General features: G+C 40.5%; 1 protein-coding gene across 2 annotated transcripts in view; it reads right to left on the bottom strand.

Moving 5' to 3' along the window:
* ctnnal1 (catenin (cadherin-associated protein), alpha-like 1) overlaps positions 1 to 18,083 on the bottom strand; it is a 55,448-nt gene that overhangs the window by 18,583 nt on the left and 18,782 nt on the right. Inside the window, exon 2 of one of the 2 annotated variants that reach the window (XM_030741402.1) lies at positions 6,248 to 6,437. The exons of the other annotated variant lie outside the window; for it this stretch is intronic. Within the exon in view, the coding sequence (XP_030597262.1) occupies positions 6,248 to 6,437 (190 nt within the window). The remainder of the gene's footprint in view (positions 1 to 6,247; positions 6,438 to 18,083) is intronic. 2 annotated transcript variants of the gene reach the window in all.

Here is an 18,083-nt window from a genome sequence, read left to right as displayed (position 1 = left end):
GGTCAAGCCACACAGCCCAAAAGCTCACTTTGAAGAGGCCATGGAAACTTGGTTGGCCCTGAACACTTTCTGACTTGGTGTCAGGCGATCCAAAAAGGATCTTTTCCTATTTATGGAGTCAGGCCCCGAACATGCTGCAGGGTTTACATATCCCATCTGGCCTGGAAGTACTCACAGAAAGATATGCAGGATGTGGCAGGAAGAAACACCTCTAGGGCCACTTTGCGTTGCCTTCTGTCACTGAGATCTGGACCCAGATAGGAGGAAGAAATTGGACGGATGGACAGTCAGTTGATCATGGCCTTTTAGTTATTACACTATGTCATGTTCCTCCAGTGTGCCACTCTTCACCTCTGGCGGTAAAGTTTTGGACAGAATGGAACTTTGTAAAGTACATTAATATATCTGCTATTCCAACCCAACCCCCAATTTAACAGGTGTGTTTTTGGTGTGACTTGTTTTACAGGTAGAAAAGTAGCTAGTCCAGTCAACACTGACACAATGTTCCTTCAGCTCACCATGCTTCACCTCTAGGAGTACACTTCATCCTGGATAGGATGAAACACAAAAGTACTCAATTCACCACACTGGTACAACAGCTTTCTGGGAAATATTTCTAGGGTAGGAAACTCAGGCCCTCTGTGTATTTAATTCACACATATACAGAAAATATTTTCCACATATATATGTTTTTTCCCCTCTTTTAAATTGCTCATCTCACTAATAAATGAATGAAACAGCGGAGGAACTGAATTCATCTCAACCTATGGTTCAGTAAGTATTATCATTTTACAGTCAGCATACATCAGTCTTGATGTTGTACCCAACTTATTACACAGCTACACAATATGGTGTGTAGTCAACTTAAAAGATTGCTGAAATCTCACACTCTGTGGGCTCCTTTCGGTGGTCAGACAACTATGTAGTCAGATACTGCTAACAATGTAACAATGAATCACAGCAGTGTCTCTCTCTCTCTCTCTCTCTCTGACTGAGTAGCTGATCTGTGATTATGAGAAAGCTGCAAGAAGCTATACCAGAGGTCAAGCAATCAGCCAGTTCCAAATGGGCACATTTTGGAACAAGTTCTGCAGTAGTACTACCCCCAAAAGGGAGGAAAATAGTTATACAGAGTAGGCCGAAAACCCATTACCAAAACACCCTTTATCAAGAGGAAAATGTAAAGAGTTAAGAAATCCCAGCAAGAGTTCAGAGTTCAGAAAGGAAAAGGAAGGGGATAGGTCGCTATCAAGTGCTGCAGCTTAGCTATTATGTTTGGCTGGTCCTTTAAAAGAAGCTGCACTGAGGAACTGATTGCATCCGACAGGCTGCTTTTCAGTGCCAGCTCTGCTAACCAGTTGAAACATTTGAGGCCCGGCTCACAAAGAATGTTGCACAACCCCCCGCCCCCCATGACCACTACCAGGGTGGATAACAGAGGCCTGATCCAATTCTCCCCTCACCAGAATATGTACTCAGCACAGATTTTCATAATCTTGAGTTTAAAACAAACCTGTCCTACTGAGCCTTTACTTCTCAAATCTTATTTGTATGTTCTGTTCATGAACAAAGCAGTTTTGCTCCACATGAAAAATCATGTGTCAGGTGTAATAAATTCTTTTTTTTTTCTCTCTGAATGATTGATTTATTATTCATAAGTGAAAACCTAAACGTCTAATCTGCTAATAGTGCTTGTAGCCAAGCAGCATATATTACCCAGCTATGGATGACAATGAATCGGTGAGAATTTTGCATGGTGCTATTCTCAACTACATAACCACCTTCTAAATTAATGTGTATCCCACCACCTCAGCTGTACTATGTCAGAGAGCTGCTAACATTGCTGTACTCCTGTTTCTGTGTCATTCACACATCATATATGCTGCTTATATTAAACATATTCAGTGTTTTAGCAAACGTATTATTCTCGCTGCATCTATAGTTCATCTTGATCCCAGCTACCCTTCTTTGACATCTTTGGAAGAAAGGGAAAGGCAGAAAGCATGAAAATGTGAGAATGACACTAAGAAACTGAGTGAAACTGACAGAGACAGAGATCCAGCACAGATTGCCTTCACTGACCTGCCTCATTGGATCTCTGCGACGCTCCGATGATGGGTAGCATCTAATTAAACTAGTGCTTTCAGCCTGCTTTTATTTCATTCATTACAGCGCACACAAGGCTGAAGCCTGCCTGATTAAACTCTCCCTGCGGCTAGGTATTAGAGAAATGTCAATCCTTCACTAACTAGCCCCCCCTTTCTCCCGGATACTTAAAAAAAAAAAAAAAATCTAAAAAGATTTTCTTTATCATCCCTCAAGATGTCTCCATTATTTAAAAAAAAAAAAAAAAAAAGTCAGAGACCAGACCAAAAAAAAAAGAAAAAAGTTTTTTAATCAGGGAACAATTGTACAGTGTGTCAGTAAAAGTGTGAGGAAAACTGTGAGAACATCTCCCTAAGAGGAAAGCAAGAACTGGAATAAATTAGTCACAGTGGGCAGGCAACACACACACACACACACACACACAGGTACGCACATATACTTTACTTGGTTTCACCTATGCACACGCAGCTTCACGCACACATTTTCTCATCAGTCTATTCTCCTCCTCCTCCCACCAGCGCTCTCTTTGTTTGAGTTTTAGCCGTCTTTACAAATCAGCACTGTGAGAGGATTAAAGCTACACAAGCTGGTTCCCACAACATAAACCTATTATCACGGTGTTGAGGCTAAATTCTTATCCGTTGTGATATTGTTTCCGGTTTGCTCTGCAAAAGGCTAAATGAGGTCCTTGTTTTGTCTGATAAGATTGGGAGTTGGCAGATATGAAGAAAAGTTACACTCGCAAGTGATAACAACTATCTAAACTAAGAGTTGTAAGAACATTTGGACTGACAGGACGCCACGGAGTGCATATTTTTAGACAGGATCTTAAAGGCAAGACAAAGAAAGTGTTGAAAACAGTGAGAAAAGCAAATGTCTGACAAAAACATCACCTCTTCTTTCCCATCTTCAGTCAAAGTTAACAGTTCCCTTAGCGAGAGCCATCCTTTCTTGTCTGTTAACACTGGTAGCTACTTTTTTGACCCCTCCAAAAATCTCAGCATCTCTTTGTTGTTCTCAGCTCCCCCCCCCCCCCTTTTTTTCTTTTTTAACAGTTCACAAAAGAAATTTGTCACTTCCATCTGTAGAAGTAATTCTGTAACTTGCAGCATGGCTCTGTTCTAGGACTTTTCCACTGGTCTATGTACATACGTAAAAAAACAACAACAACAACAACAACAACAAGACCCCCGGTATAGAGCATGCTGCAGTGTCAACAGATGTGTCATTTATTTATGGCTCAGTAACAATAAAGTAAAAATACAACGGCAACCTTGGTGCAACTAGCGAGAAAGAAGACAAACAAACAAACAGAAACAAATATGGTGGTTGCCCGCAGATTTCCTTTAATTTTTTTTGCTGTTGGAGACAGACTGCAAGTAGTTGCAGTGACCAACTGGTCACCCAGAGGTTGAGCATGCAACACCCTCAACCACTTTCAATTGCAAGGCAACTAGAGAGGCTGTCTGGTGGGTGGCAACTTATCTCCAAACAATTGCAGACTAACTGCAATCACTGTCAGACCGGAGAAGATTCCCAAATAAATGCCATCTAATTTATTAATGTAGACAGATGCCAACACTTTACGATCAATCTGAGTAAGTCTGCACTGAAACAGACTGACTCATCTGCAACACGTCCCCTTGCAAGACTCACCTTCAATCCAGTTTTTGAAGCAAACATTTCAAAAGCAAAGAGATCACATTCCCCAACCAGGGGAATTATTGTGCACACAGTCGCAATAATTTTGGTAGTTCCACAGTCTTCAACCACTGTCTTCTTTAGTGTGCCTGTAGCATAAGTCAGACACAACATGAAAAGAAGGAGCTGGAGAGAAGGTAGGTTGCAAAGCAGCTTGCAGCTTCTCTGCAATAAAATGCTGCATTCTGCAGCTTTAAATAGCACATAATAATTTGCCGAAACTATTCACAGAAGCGTATAAGCAGAGCTGACATGTTCTGGAACTAATATTGGCTGTTATCAACTCGTGTACATAGATTGCGTGCTGAGCTTAAATTGGCAGCCTGCCTGAGCTGATGCCACGCTAGGTTTTTACACTCAATATGACATCCATCCATCTATCCATCCATCCATCCATTCATCCATATCTGCTCCAATCTGCTCAGAATTATGAAGAAAACTGCACTGCATACCAAGAGACAGCACAAGTATTATCTGGGCAGGTCAAGTCCAGGACTATGACTACAACCATATGAGATTTTCAGTGTGATAATTTTAATTAGGAAAAATCCCATTTTAGGGTATATAATCATTATTACTACTACTACTACCACTAATAATAATAATAATACCCATCATCATCATCTTCTTACTATTATGATAGCAATAATATTATTTTTACTATAAATGCATGCATGTCTCTCTGTTCCCTAACTCCTCCTACACATGTTAATCAATCTGGATGAAAATTACTATACCTGCCTATGGTATCAGGATTTTGGAAATTATTTTTTATAACACTCAAATTCTTACAAATTATATACACTGCTCAAAAAAGAAACACTTTTTAATAAGAGTATAGCATAAAGTCAGTTAAACTTCAGAGTTAAGCAGCAGAGGGAGTTGTTACTCAGTTTAAGCTGCTTTGGTGTTAATGAAATTAACAACAGGTGTGCTAGAGGGGCAACAATGAGACAACCCCCAAAACAGGAAGGGTTTTACAGGTGGCAGTCAGGGAGCTTGAGGGTCCTGCTTCATTAGCATCTTCAATCGACTTTCAGAGGGTACTCCATGTAGTCTTGGTAATCACCCTCTGGGGGTCCAGGTTTCCAGCTTAGCAATGATCTTATCTTTCAGGTCAACTGCTCTGGCATTCCACGTACCAGTTGTTACTGGAGCTTGGTACCCAATCAGAGTGTCTCCCCCCCGACCTGACATTGTGGCTCCCCCTTGCCGTAGCATTTTTGTTGTATCTCGTCAATCTCTAGCTGCTTCTGAGCTACTGGTTGTTTCAATGTCAGTGTGGATGTTGGGTGTCGAAGAGTCCAAAGGTCCCGCATCCTCTTCATGTAACCCCTTTCACTAGTATTACATGTGTAGTAGCATTTGAACAGTTCCCAATTCCCATCTCATGTCCACTTGTGCTGTATCCCTTTCTTCCTGTTCCAGTAGCCCACTTATGACCAATTATATATCTTTTGCTCAGTCTGAGGGCTTGGTAGGCTTGAGTAGCAACGAGGGCCTAGCCTGACCCTGACCCCCGACCAAATGTTACCACTACACTATCCAACACACACACACACACACACACACACACACACACACACACACACACACACACACACACACACACACACACACACACACAGAGCATAACTGCTTACTGAACAAAAGAACTTATGAATTAGACTGAAGAAGAAGACTGTTCTTAAAGCTAATGGACAAATCATGTGATTACCTATCATGCCCAGATTTATAACTACAACCGTATCTAGAACAGGTAGAAAAATGCAGAAATGCAGTCGTGGAAAAAATTCCACACAGAATGGTTCAGATTATTCAAACCAATGGGGGGAAAAATAGAGAAAAAAATAGATTGTAAACTTCGGTGAAGAACCAAACATTTATCTGCATAACAAAGAAGCTATCCATTTCTGTCTGTTCTGAAAACTACAATTCTTTTAATCTCACCAACAGCCTGCTGCATCAAGTCTTGAATTGCCTTTCATCAGAATCCATTATGCAGTGCTTTCCAGCCCACATAGACACATTAATTCCCTCACTCTACACAGCACCCTTGGGTGCAGCAGCACTTTTTCAGATTTTACTTCCAACCTAATAACAGCGATGTCTTTAGAGCACTCTGGAGGTCCTGGTGTAATACTGTTTGACAGCCAGGCTGTTCAGACTAATCGTAATTTGCTAAGATTTGATAACACTGAAGCCTGAAGGTGATGCCCGATGCTTTATAAAACTGTCACAGTTTGTCTTAACAAAATATGCCAACAGCTTATTGCATAACCAGGTCAGCACACCATCAGTGGAAAAACTCTGAGGATCATAAAGCCATGACCAAGTTTACTACAGGAAAATACAGGATCCACCATGAAGAAGACTTTAGGATAAAGACAGTTCAGTGAAAATGTCACATAAAAATGGCGATCCAACCAGAGATGCTCACCTGCTCTGCGAGCTTCGAAGCACGCTTGACCCATCTCATCCTTCAGCTCCTGGTTCTCTGTAGCGATGGCTTCCCCGACTGCTACAAAACGCCCCACTGCTACACTCACTGCCTGACCCACTCTGTGTATAGCTGCCAGGGTGCGCTCTGACTTCTTTGGCTTGTCTTTATGGTTGATCAGAGTGGTGATCTGCAGGAATGTGTGGAGAAAGGAAAAAAAGAAAAAAAAAAAAAAGCAGGATTGCCTTGTTAGAAAACAAATTCAACTGTAATTCTTGTGTTTTTATTTAAAAACAGAAAAAAAAAGGAGGTAAACCACTGCAAAACTGCAGGCAACAAATCACCCAGAACTTGCTTAGAGCAGATGGCCACCTGATGACTGAATATCAGGATGGATTTAAAATTTATTGAGGTTATAATATAGTATATCCTATACTGTACATAATTAGTTATCTATATGCTATAATAATTGATTTTCTTTTCTATTTATAACTCCATAGATCTCTTTTGACCCATATGTGCCTTTCTGAACAGTCCACTGGTGGGGCACACAGAAAGACATGCACAACAAAGTCAGGGTTCTTTAGTGGTAATTGAGAATATTAATTATGAATGGGTAGGGCCAATTAACATCCATTATTTATTGATTGCTTCTATTCTCTCCAGCTGTTATCAACGCCATCATCATCATCATCATCACTGGGAGTATGTGGCCATGAGCGAGGGCATGAGTGTGTGTGGCAAACCATTTGGGTCAGGAAGTGGTGGGTGGTGATTTTAATTGGTCTACGGCTGCAGGTGGTCCAAGTGGGGGGGGGGGGGGGGCTTTTGCAGTAAAGTCTTTGTGGCGCTTCAGAACCTACGCTGGTTCTGCTGAGTTCAGATGGCTGTTTGAACAAACGGCATCCTGACACAGGAATGTTACTCAGCAGGTTGCGGCTTTTCCCACTCGCTAAAGATTCTGAATGAAACCTTCTGAAATGCGACCTGACATCTTTGAAAGATGGTAACACATTTAAATATCAGATATCATGGAACGCTGGGCATGTTACAGATTGGGTCTGCACATAGAGGAATAATTAAAATTATTAAAAAAAAAAAAAAAAGTACCACCAAGCAAACTGTTCTCATTCAGCTTATTTACATTTGTATTAAGAGTGTGAAACGCATTCAGCGTGACTATCAGCGACCAGCGGCTTCTCTCTCTCTCTGCGCCTGAATTAGGCTGACACAGCAAAAGTCCTGAGCTGCTTTCCTCTGAGACATGACCCACATTTATATTGTACATCACACATTGACCTCACTGACTTGAATTTTCCCTCAATGAGTCACAAAAAAACAATTCAGACATGATTTACACTACAGCTGTTTCACAGCAAATACGTATCATGATAATTTTGTACTTCTGAAAAGCTGGCACACAGGTAAGCAATAATAAAGTGTAAAAAGCTGAATCAAGGGCAGGATTATTTAATCTTGGTTTGGATTTTCCAACATTCACTTACATCAATTATTTTCTACAGTGCAAATAATTGATGTAGAACTTGTAGAAAAATGTAGCTGTGCAGAGCCCCCCCCCCCAAGTTTACAAATATGTATCTGCATAACAAAGAAACTATCCATGTCTGTATGAAGCACTGAATATCAGAAACTCTTCTGATCTCACCAAGAGCTTGCTGCGTAAAGTCTCAGAATCCTTTTCTATCAGAATCACTTTCAGACATGGTTTGCACTGCAGTTGTTTCACAGCAAATGCATATTGTGTACTTTTAAAAAAAGCTGACATGCAGATAGTTTAAAATTTTTCATTTGAAATACATTTTTGCAGAACTCCATGTTAAAAAAAAAAAAAAATCAATCATGAGCAGTTAGAGTATTGTTATTCAGGTTACCTCACTCAGCCTCATTGTAAAAACTAAGTACCTGTGTAGATAAGGTCAAACTTGGTATAGCATTACCAAATTAGAACTCTGCTTTGGCAGTCCATTACAACTGAGCGGGACAACGGAGCGCCTCTTCTTTGAAAGCACTTTCCCTTGAAATGACACTCCTTTGAAACATTATCATTTGTTTTGTTGTTTTATTTAAAGATTTTATTGTTGTTCACTTTAGTACAACCTATTCTTCTTTTTCAGTGTGCCGACTCACCCCACACCAATTTAGATTTGATAAACATCAGCACCGAGCAGATAAAACAAAGAATTCTACAACAAAATTGCCTACGAAACCAATTTTATTTTACTTTGTGCACAACCTGCCTATTGTTTTTTTTTTTTATTATTTCCTTACAACACGAAATAACACAAGGGTGAGTGTATGTGTGTGTTTTCTTGAGTAATGTTTGCTGTTCAATGATTTGTGTTACTCTGACCTTTCTTATTTTAACACGTTTGGGGGTTATCCTTTTATTTTAGTGCCCTCTATGGCTTATATGCTACAACACAGGTAGATTGTGGCTGGTATTTCATTTTTGGATGTCTGTTGTTTGCCAATATGCTCAAACAATAGACTAAAAATACGATTTTAATTAAAGACAGAGTACCTTAATAATTTCCATGGTTACATTTCCACCACATAAGTATAGCATGGATATTCTTCCACCTGCCCCACTGCAGGGTGAGTCATCAGTGCAATGAGGCACTTTCATCATTCTTTGTAAATCCACAAAAAAAGGCCAAAGTCGAGTAGTTAAGTTAGTTCAAGCACCACCATGTACAAGCAACACACACATATCACCTGGATTTGTCCAACAGAGCTATATTGGAAGTTGGAGTTTTGACAATATGCATTTATATATACGTTCACCAACTACTTTATTATTAGGTACACAGGTCTGTTAATGCAAACATCTAATCAGCCAAACACATGATAGCAACTCAGTGCATTTAGGCAGGTAGACATGGTGAAAGGGACCTGCTGAAGCTGAAAACCATCCTGCCTTGTATCAGTGGTTCAGCCTGGTGGTGCTGTAGTGGTGTGGATGACATTTTCTTGGCACACTTTGGGCCCCTTAGCACCAACTGAGCATTCTTTAGATGCCAAAGTCTACCTGAGTACTGTGCTGACCGTGTCCATCTCTTTGTAACTGGTCAAAAGTGGTTCGACATGCCCATCTTCTGATGCTTGCTTCCAGCACGATAATGCACCATCTCAATCCAATAGAGCACCTCTGGGATGTGGTGGAACGGGAGATTCATATCCTGGATGTGCAGCAACTATGTGATGCTATCATGTCAATATTGATCAAAATCTCTAAGGAATGCTTCCAGGATCTTGTTGAATCTATGCCACAAAGAATTAAGACAGTTCTCAATGCAAAAAGAATACTAACAAGTACAACCCAGTACTAGCAAGGTGTACCTAATAAAGTGGTTTGACATGATAGGCTGTACTGACAACTAAGAAAGAAGTTGCTTTAATGGCTGAAATAAATCTGCTGTGCCTTGCTTCTCTTTTGTTTTTCCTCTACACACAGCCCTCTTTCAGTATCCATCAAATACAATCACATCATTTCTCCAGTATGTTGAAAGAAGTTACAACTTGTCACACTGTTTTTTTTCCCCTCTCACTCTCTATTCGCTGACAGACTCTTGTTTTCAAGCAAGATCATGACCCTGAAGCTCTCTTAAAGCCCTTCTTTTAGTCTGTCACTCGTCGCTTTATATATTATCTTAGTACAAGAGCCTCTCTTCCTGTGAGCCCAGTGTTTTTCACTGAGTCATCCCTACAGAGCGGGATATTCCTAAGGAAAAAAGGAAAACAGTGCCGTCTGGCTGGACATTATGCAGCCTATCAGAAGGAATTAGAGCACTGTGACACATGATTCAAATCTACGTCATAAAGAGGCTGTTGTTCAATATTAAGTGGAGTTCATGTTATACAACAGACCTAATTACTGCGTTTGTGATATAAAGTGTGACTCCGATGACAGAAGCATTTCACTCAGCGGGGTGCATGCATGTCTGCAGAATAAGGCATGCATGCCTTCCTGCAAGACTTGTACAAGGAAATGGTGACACTTATAAACACTCAAGCTGGCACAAATCCAAAAAACAAGCTACTGTGCACGGTGAGAGCATGAGAGAGGCAGCTAGCCATTCAAGTGAGAGCAGGAGAGGAAGAGAAAGTGACAAGGGAGGGGGGAACTGTGCGAAACAGAGAGTGAAACAAAAGAGGGTCAAAAGTGACACCAAAAGACACCTCTAGTACAGAGCTTCCTGTGAAAAAAAGAAGAAAAAAAGAAAGCTGCTCCTACACTGCAGCTGAGATTGAAAAAGTTAGTTTAACAAATTTAACACGGTGGGTCTGTGAAAGACAAATAGAGAGGAAAAGTCTCAGCGAATCACAAAGAGGGAGCAGAGAGAGTTGGATTTCTTCCATTAGGGATTACTAGGTGGGTACATTTACTGGGCTGTGCAAACAGGAACAGAGCAGGGTGGAGAAAGCATAATATTGATACAGTGCCATCACAGAAGAGAGGCCTCCATGTTTGTGTATGTGTCAAAGGAACTTGTGTCAGTCTCATTGTGCAGAGAGGGAGAAAAGTGCACACTCATTCTTCATTTACCGGTAAAACACTTCACAGCGAAAACAGATGCAATTTTCTGGTTTATGAAAAACAGAACAGCTTGTAAAGGGCAAGGAAATGGTTGAAAATCTGGAATTTATATACACAGGCAATTTTTGGGTGCTTCCAGTGTAGCTACTAGAAATACAATGGATATTAGAATTACAAATCTTGCCTTCATATTTATATGTTGATATGCTTTTATAGAGATTACCTCAGGACCTAAATACTAATACTAATACTTTCTGATGCCTTAATTTAAGGACTTAACATTTTGAGGTCATAGGTTATGATTTGACTGTGTACGGCACAGCTGTCTATTCATTTAAAATGTAAAACTTCTTCAGTTCACTCTTCATTTCTCTGCTGAACGCACACACAAGCACGCACGCACACACAAGGCTGCTGTCTCTGAGCGCTGTGAACCAAGCAGCAATGGGCCCAAAGCCTCAAAACCCCACGAATGATTTACATAGTATGAAATCCATTGAATAAGCACAAATGTTGCTTTAGATGCAAAGTCAAAACCCTGACAGATTTGTTTATTGACAGGGATAACTGAATACCGCCACAACCCAAAAAATGCATACTCCCTCCTGGTACGGTTGAGTCCTTGTGCTTTACTGGCTTGAATACTGAAGGCTTTACTGTGGAGGAAAAACAAAACAAACAACAACAAAAAAAAAAAAAAGCAGCATAATCTTCCATGTGACTTGATGAATGTGTGGAGCCGGGTTGAAATGTACATGGTGCTATTTGAAGTGGCCCATTTGCCCTTGGTACGCTCTTCCATATGTTGTGTACAGTACGCACACAGAGTGCTGTGTATAAGTTTTCTCTCTCTCACATTAACACAGCTGCCTATCTTCCTCCTTATTACCCTCTCCTCTGGTTCACAACCAGTTAATTCCAAACCATTTACCGCTCTTCTCTTGTGAATAATTAGGATAACAATTACAAGGTCATAAAAAAATGACATCAGCAGCATACTCTTAGCAACACAATACACCCACTGGTTAGCAGGAAATCTAGACTAACATCTCAAGGACACAGTGACTGACTATAAATCAGAGGGTAACAAAAGCTGGGAACATTTGTGGCTGCCTCCCATGGCTACTGACTGAATGGCAGTACTAGGTGAAAGTTTGGCATAATCAGACACATTCTTTTCTTTTCTTTTTCTCTGCCCCCCCCTTTTTTTTTTCTTCTGTTCTCATTTATATGTATGAATGTGTAGATAAATGGGTGTTGCTGTGGAGGAGAAATCAAATTTACTCAAAACAGATCAATTCAGAGCCTCTTTTCCAATGGCAACTTTACATCAATCTTGTCATTTAACAACAGCAAAAGGCAGCAAGATAAAAGTGAGCATGAACAAGTTGATGCTAGACGCCTGATGGGGCCCTATTAAACACACACACACACACACACACACACACACACACACACACACACACACACACACACACACACACACACACACACACACACACACAGTGTGTTCTTTTTGTGTTTGTTGACATTTATTACAATAATTGCTTGCTCAGCAAGTGTTATGTTGGTCTGTTTATTTGCCTAATTTATATCTGTCCTTCTAAGCTTTACTTGGCCTCCTGACAGAGTGAATTTATCTGAAGCAGAGGTTTAGATAGGAAATATAACTAAACAATTCACATCATATTCAGTAATTACAAATCCAGCTAATGGAAATATACAAATAAAAGCAGAAAAAAAAACATACATCCATCTGTGGTGAGAGCAGAGGTTTTTTTGTTTTTTTTTGTCCATGTAAGCATTTGTGTGCATATTTGCAGATACAGGTATTTAATTTGCTGCAGTACTGCTGCATATTTTTGTGAATGGGCACCAAAGAATGGGATCGCAGGTTGCGGAGAGAAAAGGGGATGAGGTGGAAAGAACTAAAAGGACAGGTTTGACATCTTGGTCATGTTTACCTGCCGAATGGAATTTTTTTTTTTTTTTTTTTTAATGTGGGTGCCTTTTTGTGTTTGTCCTTGTTGATCTGTAAAGGAAAAAGAAATGCTTTGGCAGCCAAAAAAAACTAAGATTGCAGCCCTCATTAAACAAATTCTACACCCTATGGATCACTGTTAAATGGGAAAAAGAACACTTCCAGGTCTCATTTTAGGCAATTACAGCACAAAGAAATCATTGTTTCAAGGAGAACGCCATAAATGTTTGTGTTATCCATAAGGTTTTTTTCCCTCCCTCATCTTTGAATATGAACAGTGGTACCCTTGAAAAATTCAAGTTTCTGTTCAGTTTTTATTGATGCAAAGAGAGACATGGCTGGTTGCTCACTCAGGACAGCAAGAGAAAGAGGGAAAAAAAAAAACAAAAACATAAGAGGAAAGGGATGAAAGTCGCAGTGAACATGCGCTTTAATGGGTGAGCAATTCCTTCCAAATTGGCCGCAAGTAGACAGGAGTTCGATGCTGCGCTGGTCGACTGCCAGACTCGAAAATATGAAGAGATGAAAAGAGAGACAAGGGAGTTGGAAGGAGAGCGAACGCAGATAGATGAGGAGAGGTGAAGGGAGGAAGAGAATAAAGTCGAGGACATGTCACATCTACATCGCTCTTTACCTCGTCTTTATTCCTTCCTCCCTGAATATCTACTGTCATCCTCTCTTTCAGACTCCCTTCCTTTTTGACTTCAGAAGTCTCCGTCTCCCCTTCTGCCTCCATCCCTCTCTTCTATATCAGCCTTCTGCATGCAGCAAGTGATTCAAGTCTGTCCCTGGAGCTACCCTGCTGCAGTACATACAGTACAGTTACAGCTTGCAGTGTTTAAGCTGCATCCCTTAGGGTACACTGTATGCATGTGCATAATAGCAGAAAGAGTATACTGCACCAGCCGACTCTTACAGTGCATTACCACGTTACTCAGGAAACATATGCCCTTTCATTCCTTGTGATATCAGTGCACGATTAAGTACACAATGTACACACTGACTGAGAAATTGGCCCATATGGATGTGGACAGTTTTCTGGACAGCAGCTGGTCATTACTAAACAAAAACAGTGTAAAACAATGGCCAGCGGCCAATTAACAGGAATGCTCTGCATTAATAAGTCCTGCCCACATCTAGCAAACATATAAAAACACTAAATTTATGTTCCTTCAGCTCCATAGAAACACAATGAAAAGAGCTGCAGAGTCAGCTAATGGCAGCAAAATTCACCTTTCACACCAGAAGTTTTCTGGTGGACCTTGTTAAAATTACAACCACAAGGCTGCAGTTCAATTTAGCATTAAAGCTGAGCTAAACCACATCCATATGTAGTCTTGGCTGGTTGTGCATTCTTTGGGAATTAGACTGCATATGCAGAGCTATTTTTATTTAGCACACTCACACATTGACACACACACCTGCAGGAACCATCACACCTACTGTACCACAAGTCTGTCTCTGCTATATAACGCCCTGAGGAGTTAGTGTAAATTTTAATCTTCATACACTTTTTAAAACCTTATTTTGGCACCATGCCAAAAACCACTTCTACTTTCAGGAAAAGTAACAGAAAGAAGCAAGGAAGTACACTGCTGAAGTAAGTTAATAAGCCTTAGACTCAAAGTCGAGATATCCATCCTACCATCCATCCATCCATCCATCCATTTTCTAGAGACAATACACGCACCCTATGCTTGTCATAGAAAGCTTTTTAACAAGAGTATATATACACATTCTGATTAACTTGCCAGTGTGTAGATGGAGATAAGTCATAGAAACAGAAGAGTACAAAGTGATGGAAAAAGTAGGTCTTATCAGCACACACAGCCTTGCTTGCTGTAATGAACTCGCAGAGGTCATACAGAAAGCTCCGGCTTTATGACCCTCAAAATCTTTTTTGGAGACAAACTAACTTCAGATTGCTCTGATTTGGTGGCCCCATTAAAAGCTCCTGAAACCGGCGATGGCAGCCTACAGACCTGAACCTTAGTTTATGCTTGCTGTTGTCTCCCTTGTCACAAAATGTACGTCACGAGCTGAAAGCACAAGACTGTGAGTGTGTGTCTCTAGAGGCACCTCTGCACTCTCTACACTCCATCGATGTGGGACCACAGGGATTCCCAGATGGCACTGAACTCATAGAGGGAGACTCTTGCGATGATGGAAAAAAACGAGATTTCCTGAAACAGACTGTTAAATCCTGCTATATAAGGTAAACTCACGCTGAGTCACGAGAAAGCCAAACAGAATCCTATTACTAATCACAACATCTGGTAAAAATTTCTCTCATAAATGAGAAATGCAAACCATATTATATCATACTAAGAATATAATAGCAGTACAATTGTATAGAGTCAATAAATGTTGATATTGGATTACTGCCCATGGCATTTGCAACGATTTTTCGCCTTATGCCTCGGGTCATTTTGATGGAACACTTCTAAATTTTATAAAATAACTACAGCTTCCTGGATTTTTTTTTTACTTTTACTGTTATACTGGCAATAAACCAGAAACGACTGAAGGAAGTTGCTGGTTCTAGCAAAGTAACCGTTTCTCACCTCCACAAACTGTCTTCAAAGGTTCCAGTAGCCAGATTTTGTTATTTTCGGACAAAGCCAACGAAGCTGGTTCCCCTCCTTCCAGTGTTTATACTGACCTAAGCTGACAACCTGTCAAACTTGCTTTGAACTGAGCATTGCCTGTTATTGTGAATACTAGGCCTCCCTCAGTGTATTTTTATATAATTCAGTTATTATTGCTCAAGCGAGCTATAATCAGTAGTTTTGTTTCACACCGTCATGTTTTCCTGCGTGTCAGTCAAAGTTGTTAAGTCTGTAACTCTCTGTGTTAGTTTCCTTTGTTTGATTAAAGTCTAGACACGAGTGACGAAGGTCACGAGTCAGAAGACGGGAACATGACATGAACCGTAAGCCCACTCGCTCATGTATGCCAACAGAGATGGAGCTGATGAGACAGACAAGCATGCGGGGACACTGATGGAGGTAGACAGGGAGAAGTGGGGGCATAATGAGGCTTGAAGATGCAGAGGCAGGCAAACAGAAAGAAGGGCTCTTTGACAGTTAAGACAACCTGAACAGAATACAGTGTAGCACTTGAATAAGGCTGGATTTCCTTCAGACTGTACCCCATCTGAGTTGTATGAGAAAAGGGCACTCTTTGGCCTTCAAGCTCTGGCTTAGCAATGAGATGTGACATTTGAATATGTGGACAGACAGATTGAATCCACAGCAAACATCAGCAAAAAAGGTTATCGCTGATGAATAAAAACTAGCTGCATCCCACTGCGCTTAACCAACGGCTCAAGAAGCACAATACAGGGCCATGTCTGCTTAGTGACTCTGAATGACAAAAGTGAGTTTGTCATAGGCCAGGGGTCGGCAACCTGTAATCCGGAAAAAGACATTTGAACCCGGTTTCCACGGAAAACAAAACAGTGAGAGCCGCAAATACTAGTGGAAGCCTGTACCGCGAGGCATATATTGAAAAACGAAAATAAATAAATAGATAAATAAAATGATTTTATTTTAATATTTCAAGATCACAATAATGTTCCAATTTAAAACTACAACAAAAACTGAACTGACAAAAATAAAATGCACTTCAACTGGATACTTATAATTTACTTCTGCGAGCCGCACAGAGCCACAGATTAAGCCTGAATGAGCCGCGGGTTGCCGACCCCTGTCATAGACTAATAAAAATGTATTTAATTTTTTTATATTTTATATATTTATATATATTTTTTCAGCCCTTGAATAACCTGTAAAATACATTTGCTAGAATATAATAAAATCTTAAAAAAAAAAAAAAAAAGGTATAGATGAGCATAACGGTCTAAAGCTGAAGTTTGTGCAGGTTTCATTAATGATATAAAAATATGAGTAAATTAAATTACAAATATTCAGGCATTCGACGGCAGCTTTTTGTACTTGCCATTTTTACTTTTTTGCCATGCACAAATTTCCATCACTACAAAAGCAGTTCAACAGAATCCTTCTCTTGTTGCACACCTTTCAAATTTCCAGATAACAAAAATATTGTTTGCACATTAGAAGTGAAACCAGCTGTGGAAAAAATTAACCTTGACAAATCTCTTATTTTGAGGGGTAATTCTTTTTTTTTTTAAGACTTAAAGACTGGGCTTCTGGAAGTGTGTCTTCATGCTCACTGGAAGTAGATTGTGTGCACTATGCAAATGTAACTAAGAAGCAACGCTGCTGTCTAAATAGTACTTTAGTGGACGCGGTTTTGTGGCGCTGGGCTTTGTTGCAAAACCTGTACAGTGAGGCAATGTGTACAGTGCAATTTTACTTGGCCAAGTTCCACTGTCTACATTATTCAGTGAGTAAAACAATTTGTGTACAAGTATAAATGTTGAAATGGAGCCTCTGTGTGTGCTGCGAGCAATGCTGGACTATGATGTGGAAAATGGTGGTAAATATAATGCTGCTTAAAGCATGTCCCTTTCTCCTCTGACCACCGTGGCATGCCAAGGCCGCAGTGTCTGCATAGCTGCATAGCGGTAGAGAATGGCAGCTACTGAAACACAAACACACGCGCAGACACACACAAACACAGCTTGCATTCAATGCAACACAATACATCTTTTCATTCCCCTTGCTCACGTAATTCTGTGGATAGTTGGTGGGAGGGAGACAGAGGAAGAGACAGAAACCAAGAGAGACAAAGAGAAAGTGAGGGGGTCAACCAAGGAGAGCAGAGAGGTGCTCTGAACACAGTGTAACTGCTGGGTCAAACTCACTCTGGCTGTCTCAACTGCTCACCCCCCCTCCCCCCTCCCTCCCTCCAGTGTACCTAGGGATGCAGCAATGTGTGTACTGCGGGGGTTAGCACCCAGCGCAGAACACCCTGAGGCGGCGGCTCATCTCGGCATTGAGACTTACTTCCACTAAGCCTGCTCGTGCTCTGATAATGTTTCCTCTGCGTCCTAACCTTTTCTTCCTGACTGGTGCATTTCATATGTTAGGGTTATATATATTATATTTAGAAACATACTAGAACTTCATTACTTTTCTAGGATAGTCATTAATAAAGATCGACATGATGGGCATACTATATTATAGTACTGTCAGTACTATACTATAGTAATAAACTTACCCTTTGCAGTGTTTCATCAAACTTCATTAGTGAAGAGTGTATTCAGACCCCTTCATTTTTTCTTTTCACCATGTAATGTTACAATTGCCTACCAAAAGCATTTCAGTGGTCTTTTTTCTTCTTTTCATTCCATCTGCATAATGACAAAGCAG

The sequence above is a fragment of the Archocentrus centrarchus genome, chromosome 11 (genome assembly GCF_007364275.1).
Source record: "Archocentrus centrarchus isolate MPI-CPG fArcCen1 chromosome 11, fArcCen1, whole genome shotgun sequence".
Classification (NCBI taxonomy): Eukaryota; Metazoa; Chordata; class Actinopteri; order Cichliformes; family Cichlidae; genus Archocentrus; species Archocentrus centrarchus.
The sequence above is the reverse complement of the archived record's forward strand: the minus strand, read 5'-3'. Positions and strand labels throughout refer to the sequence as shown.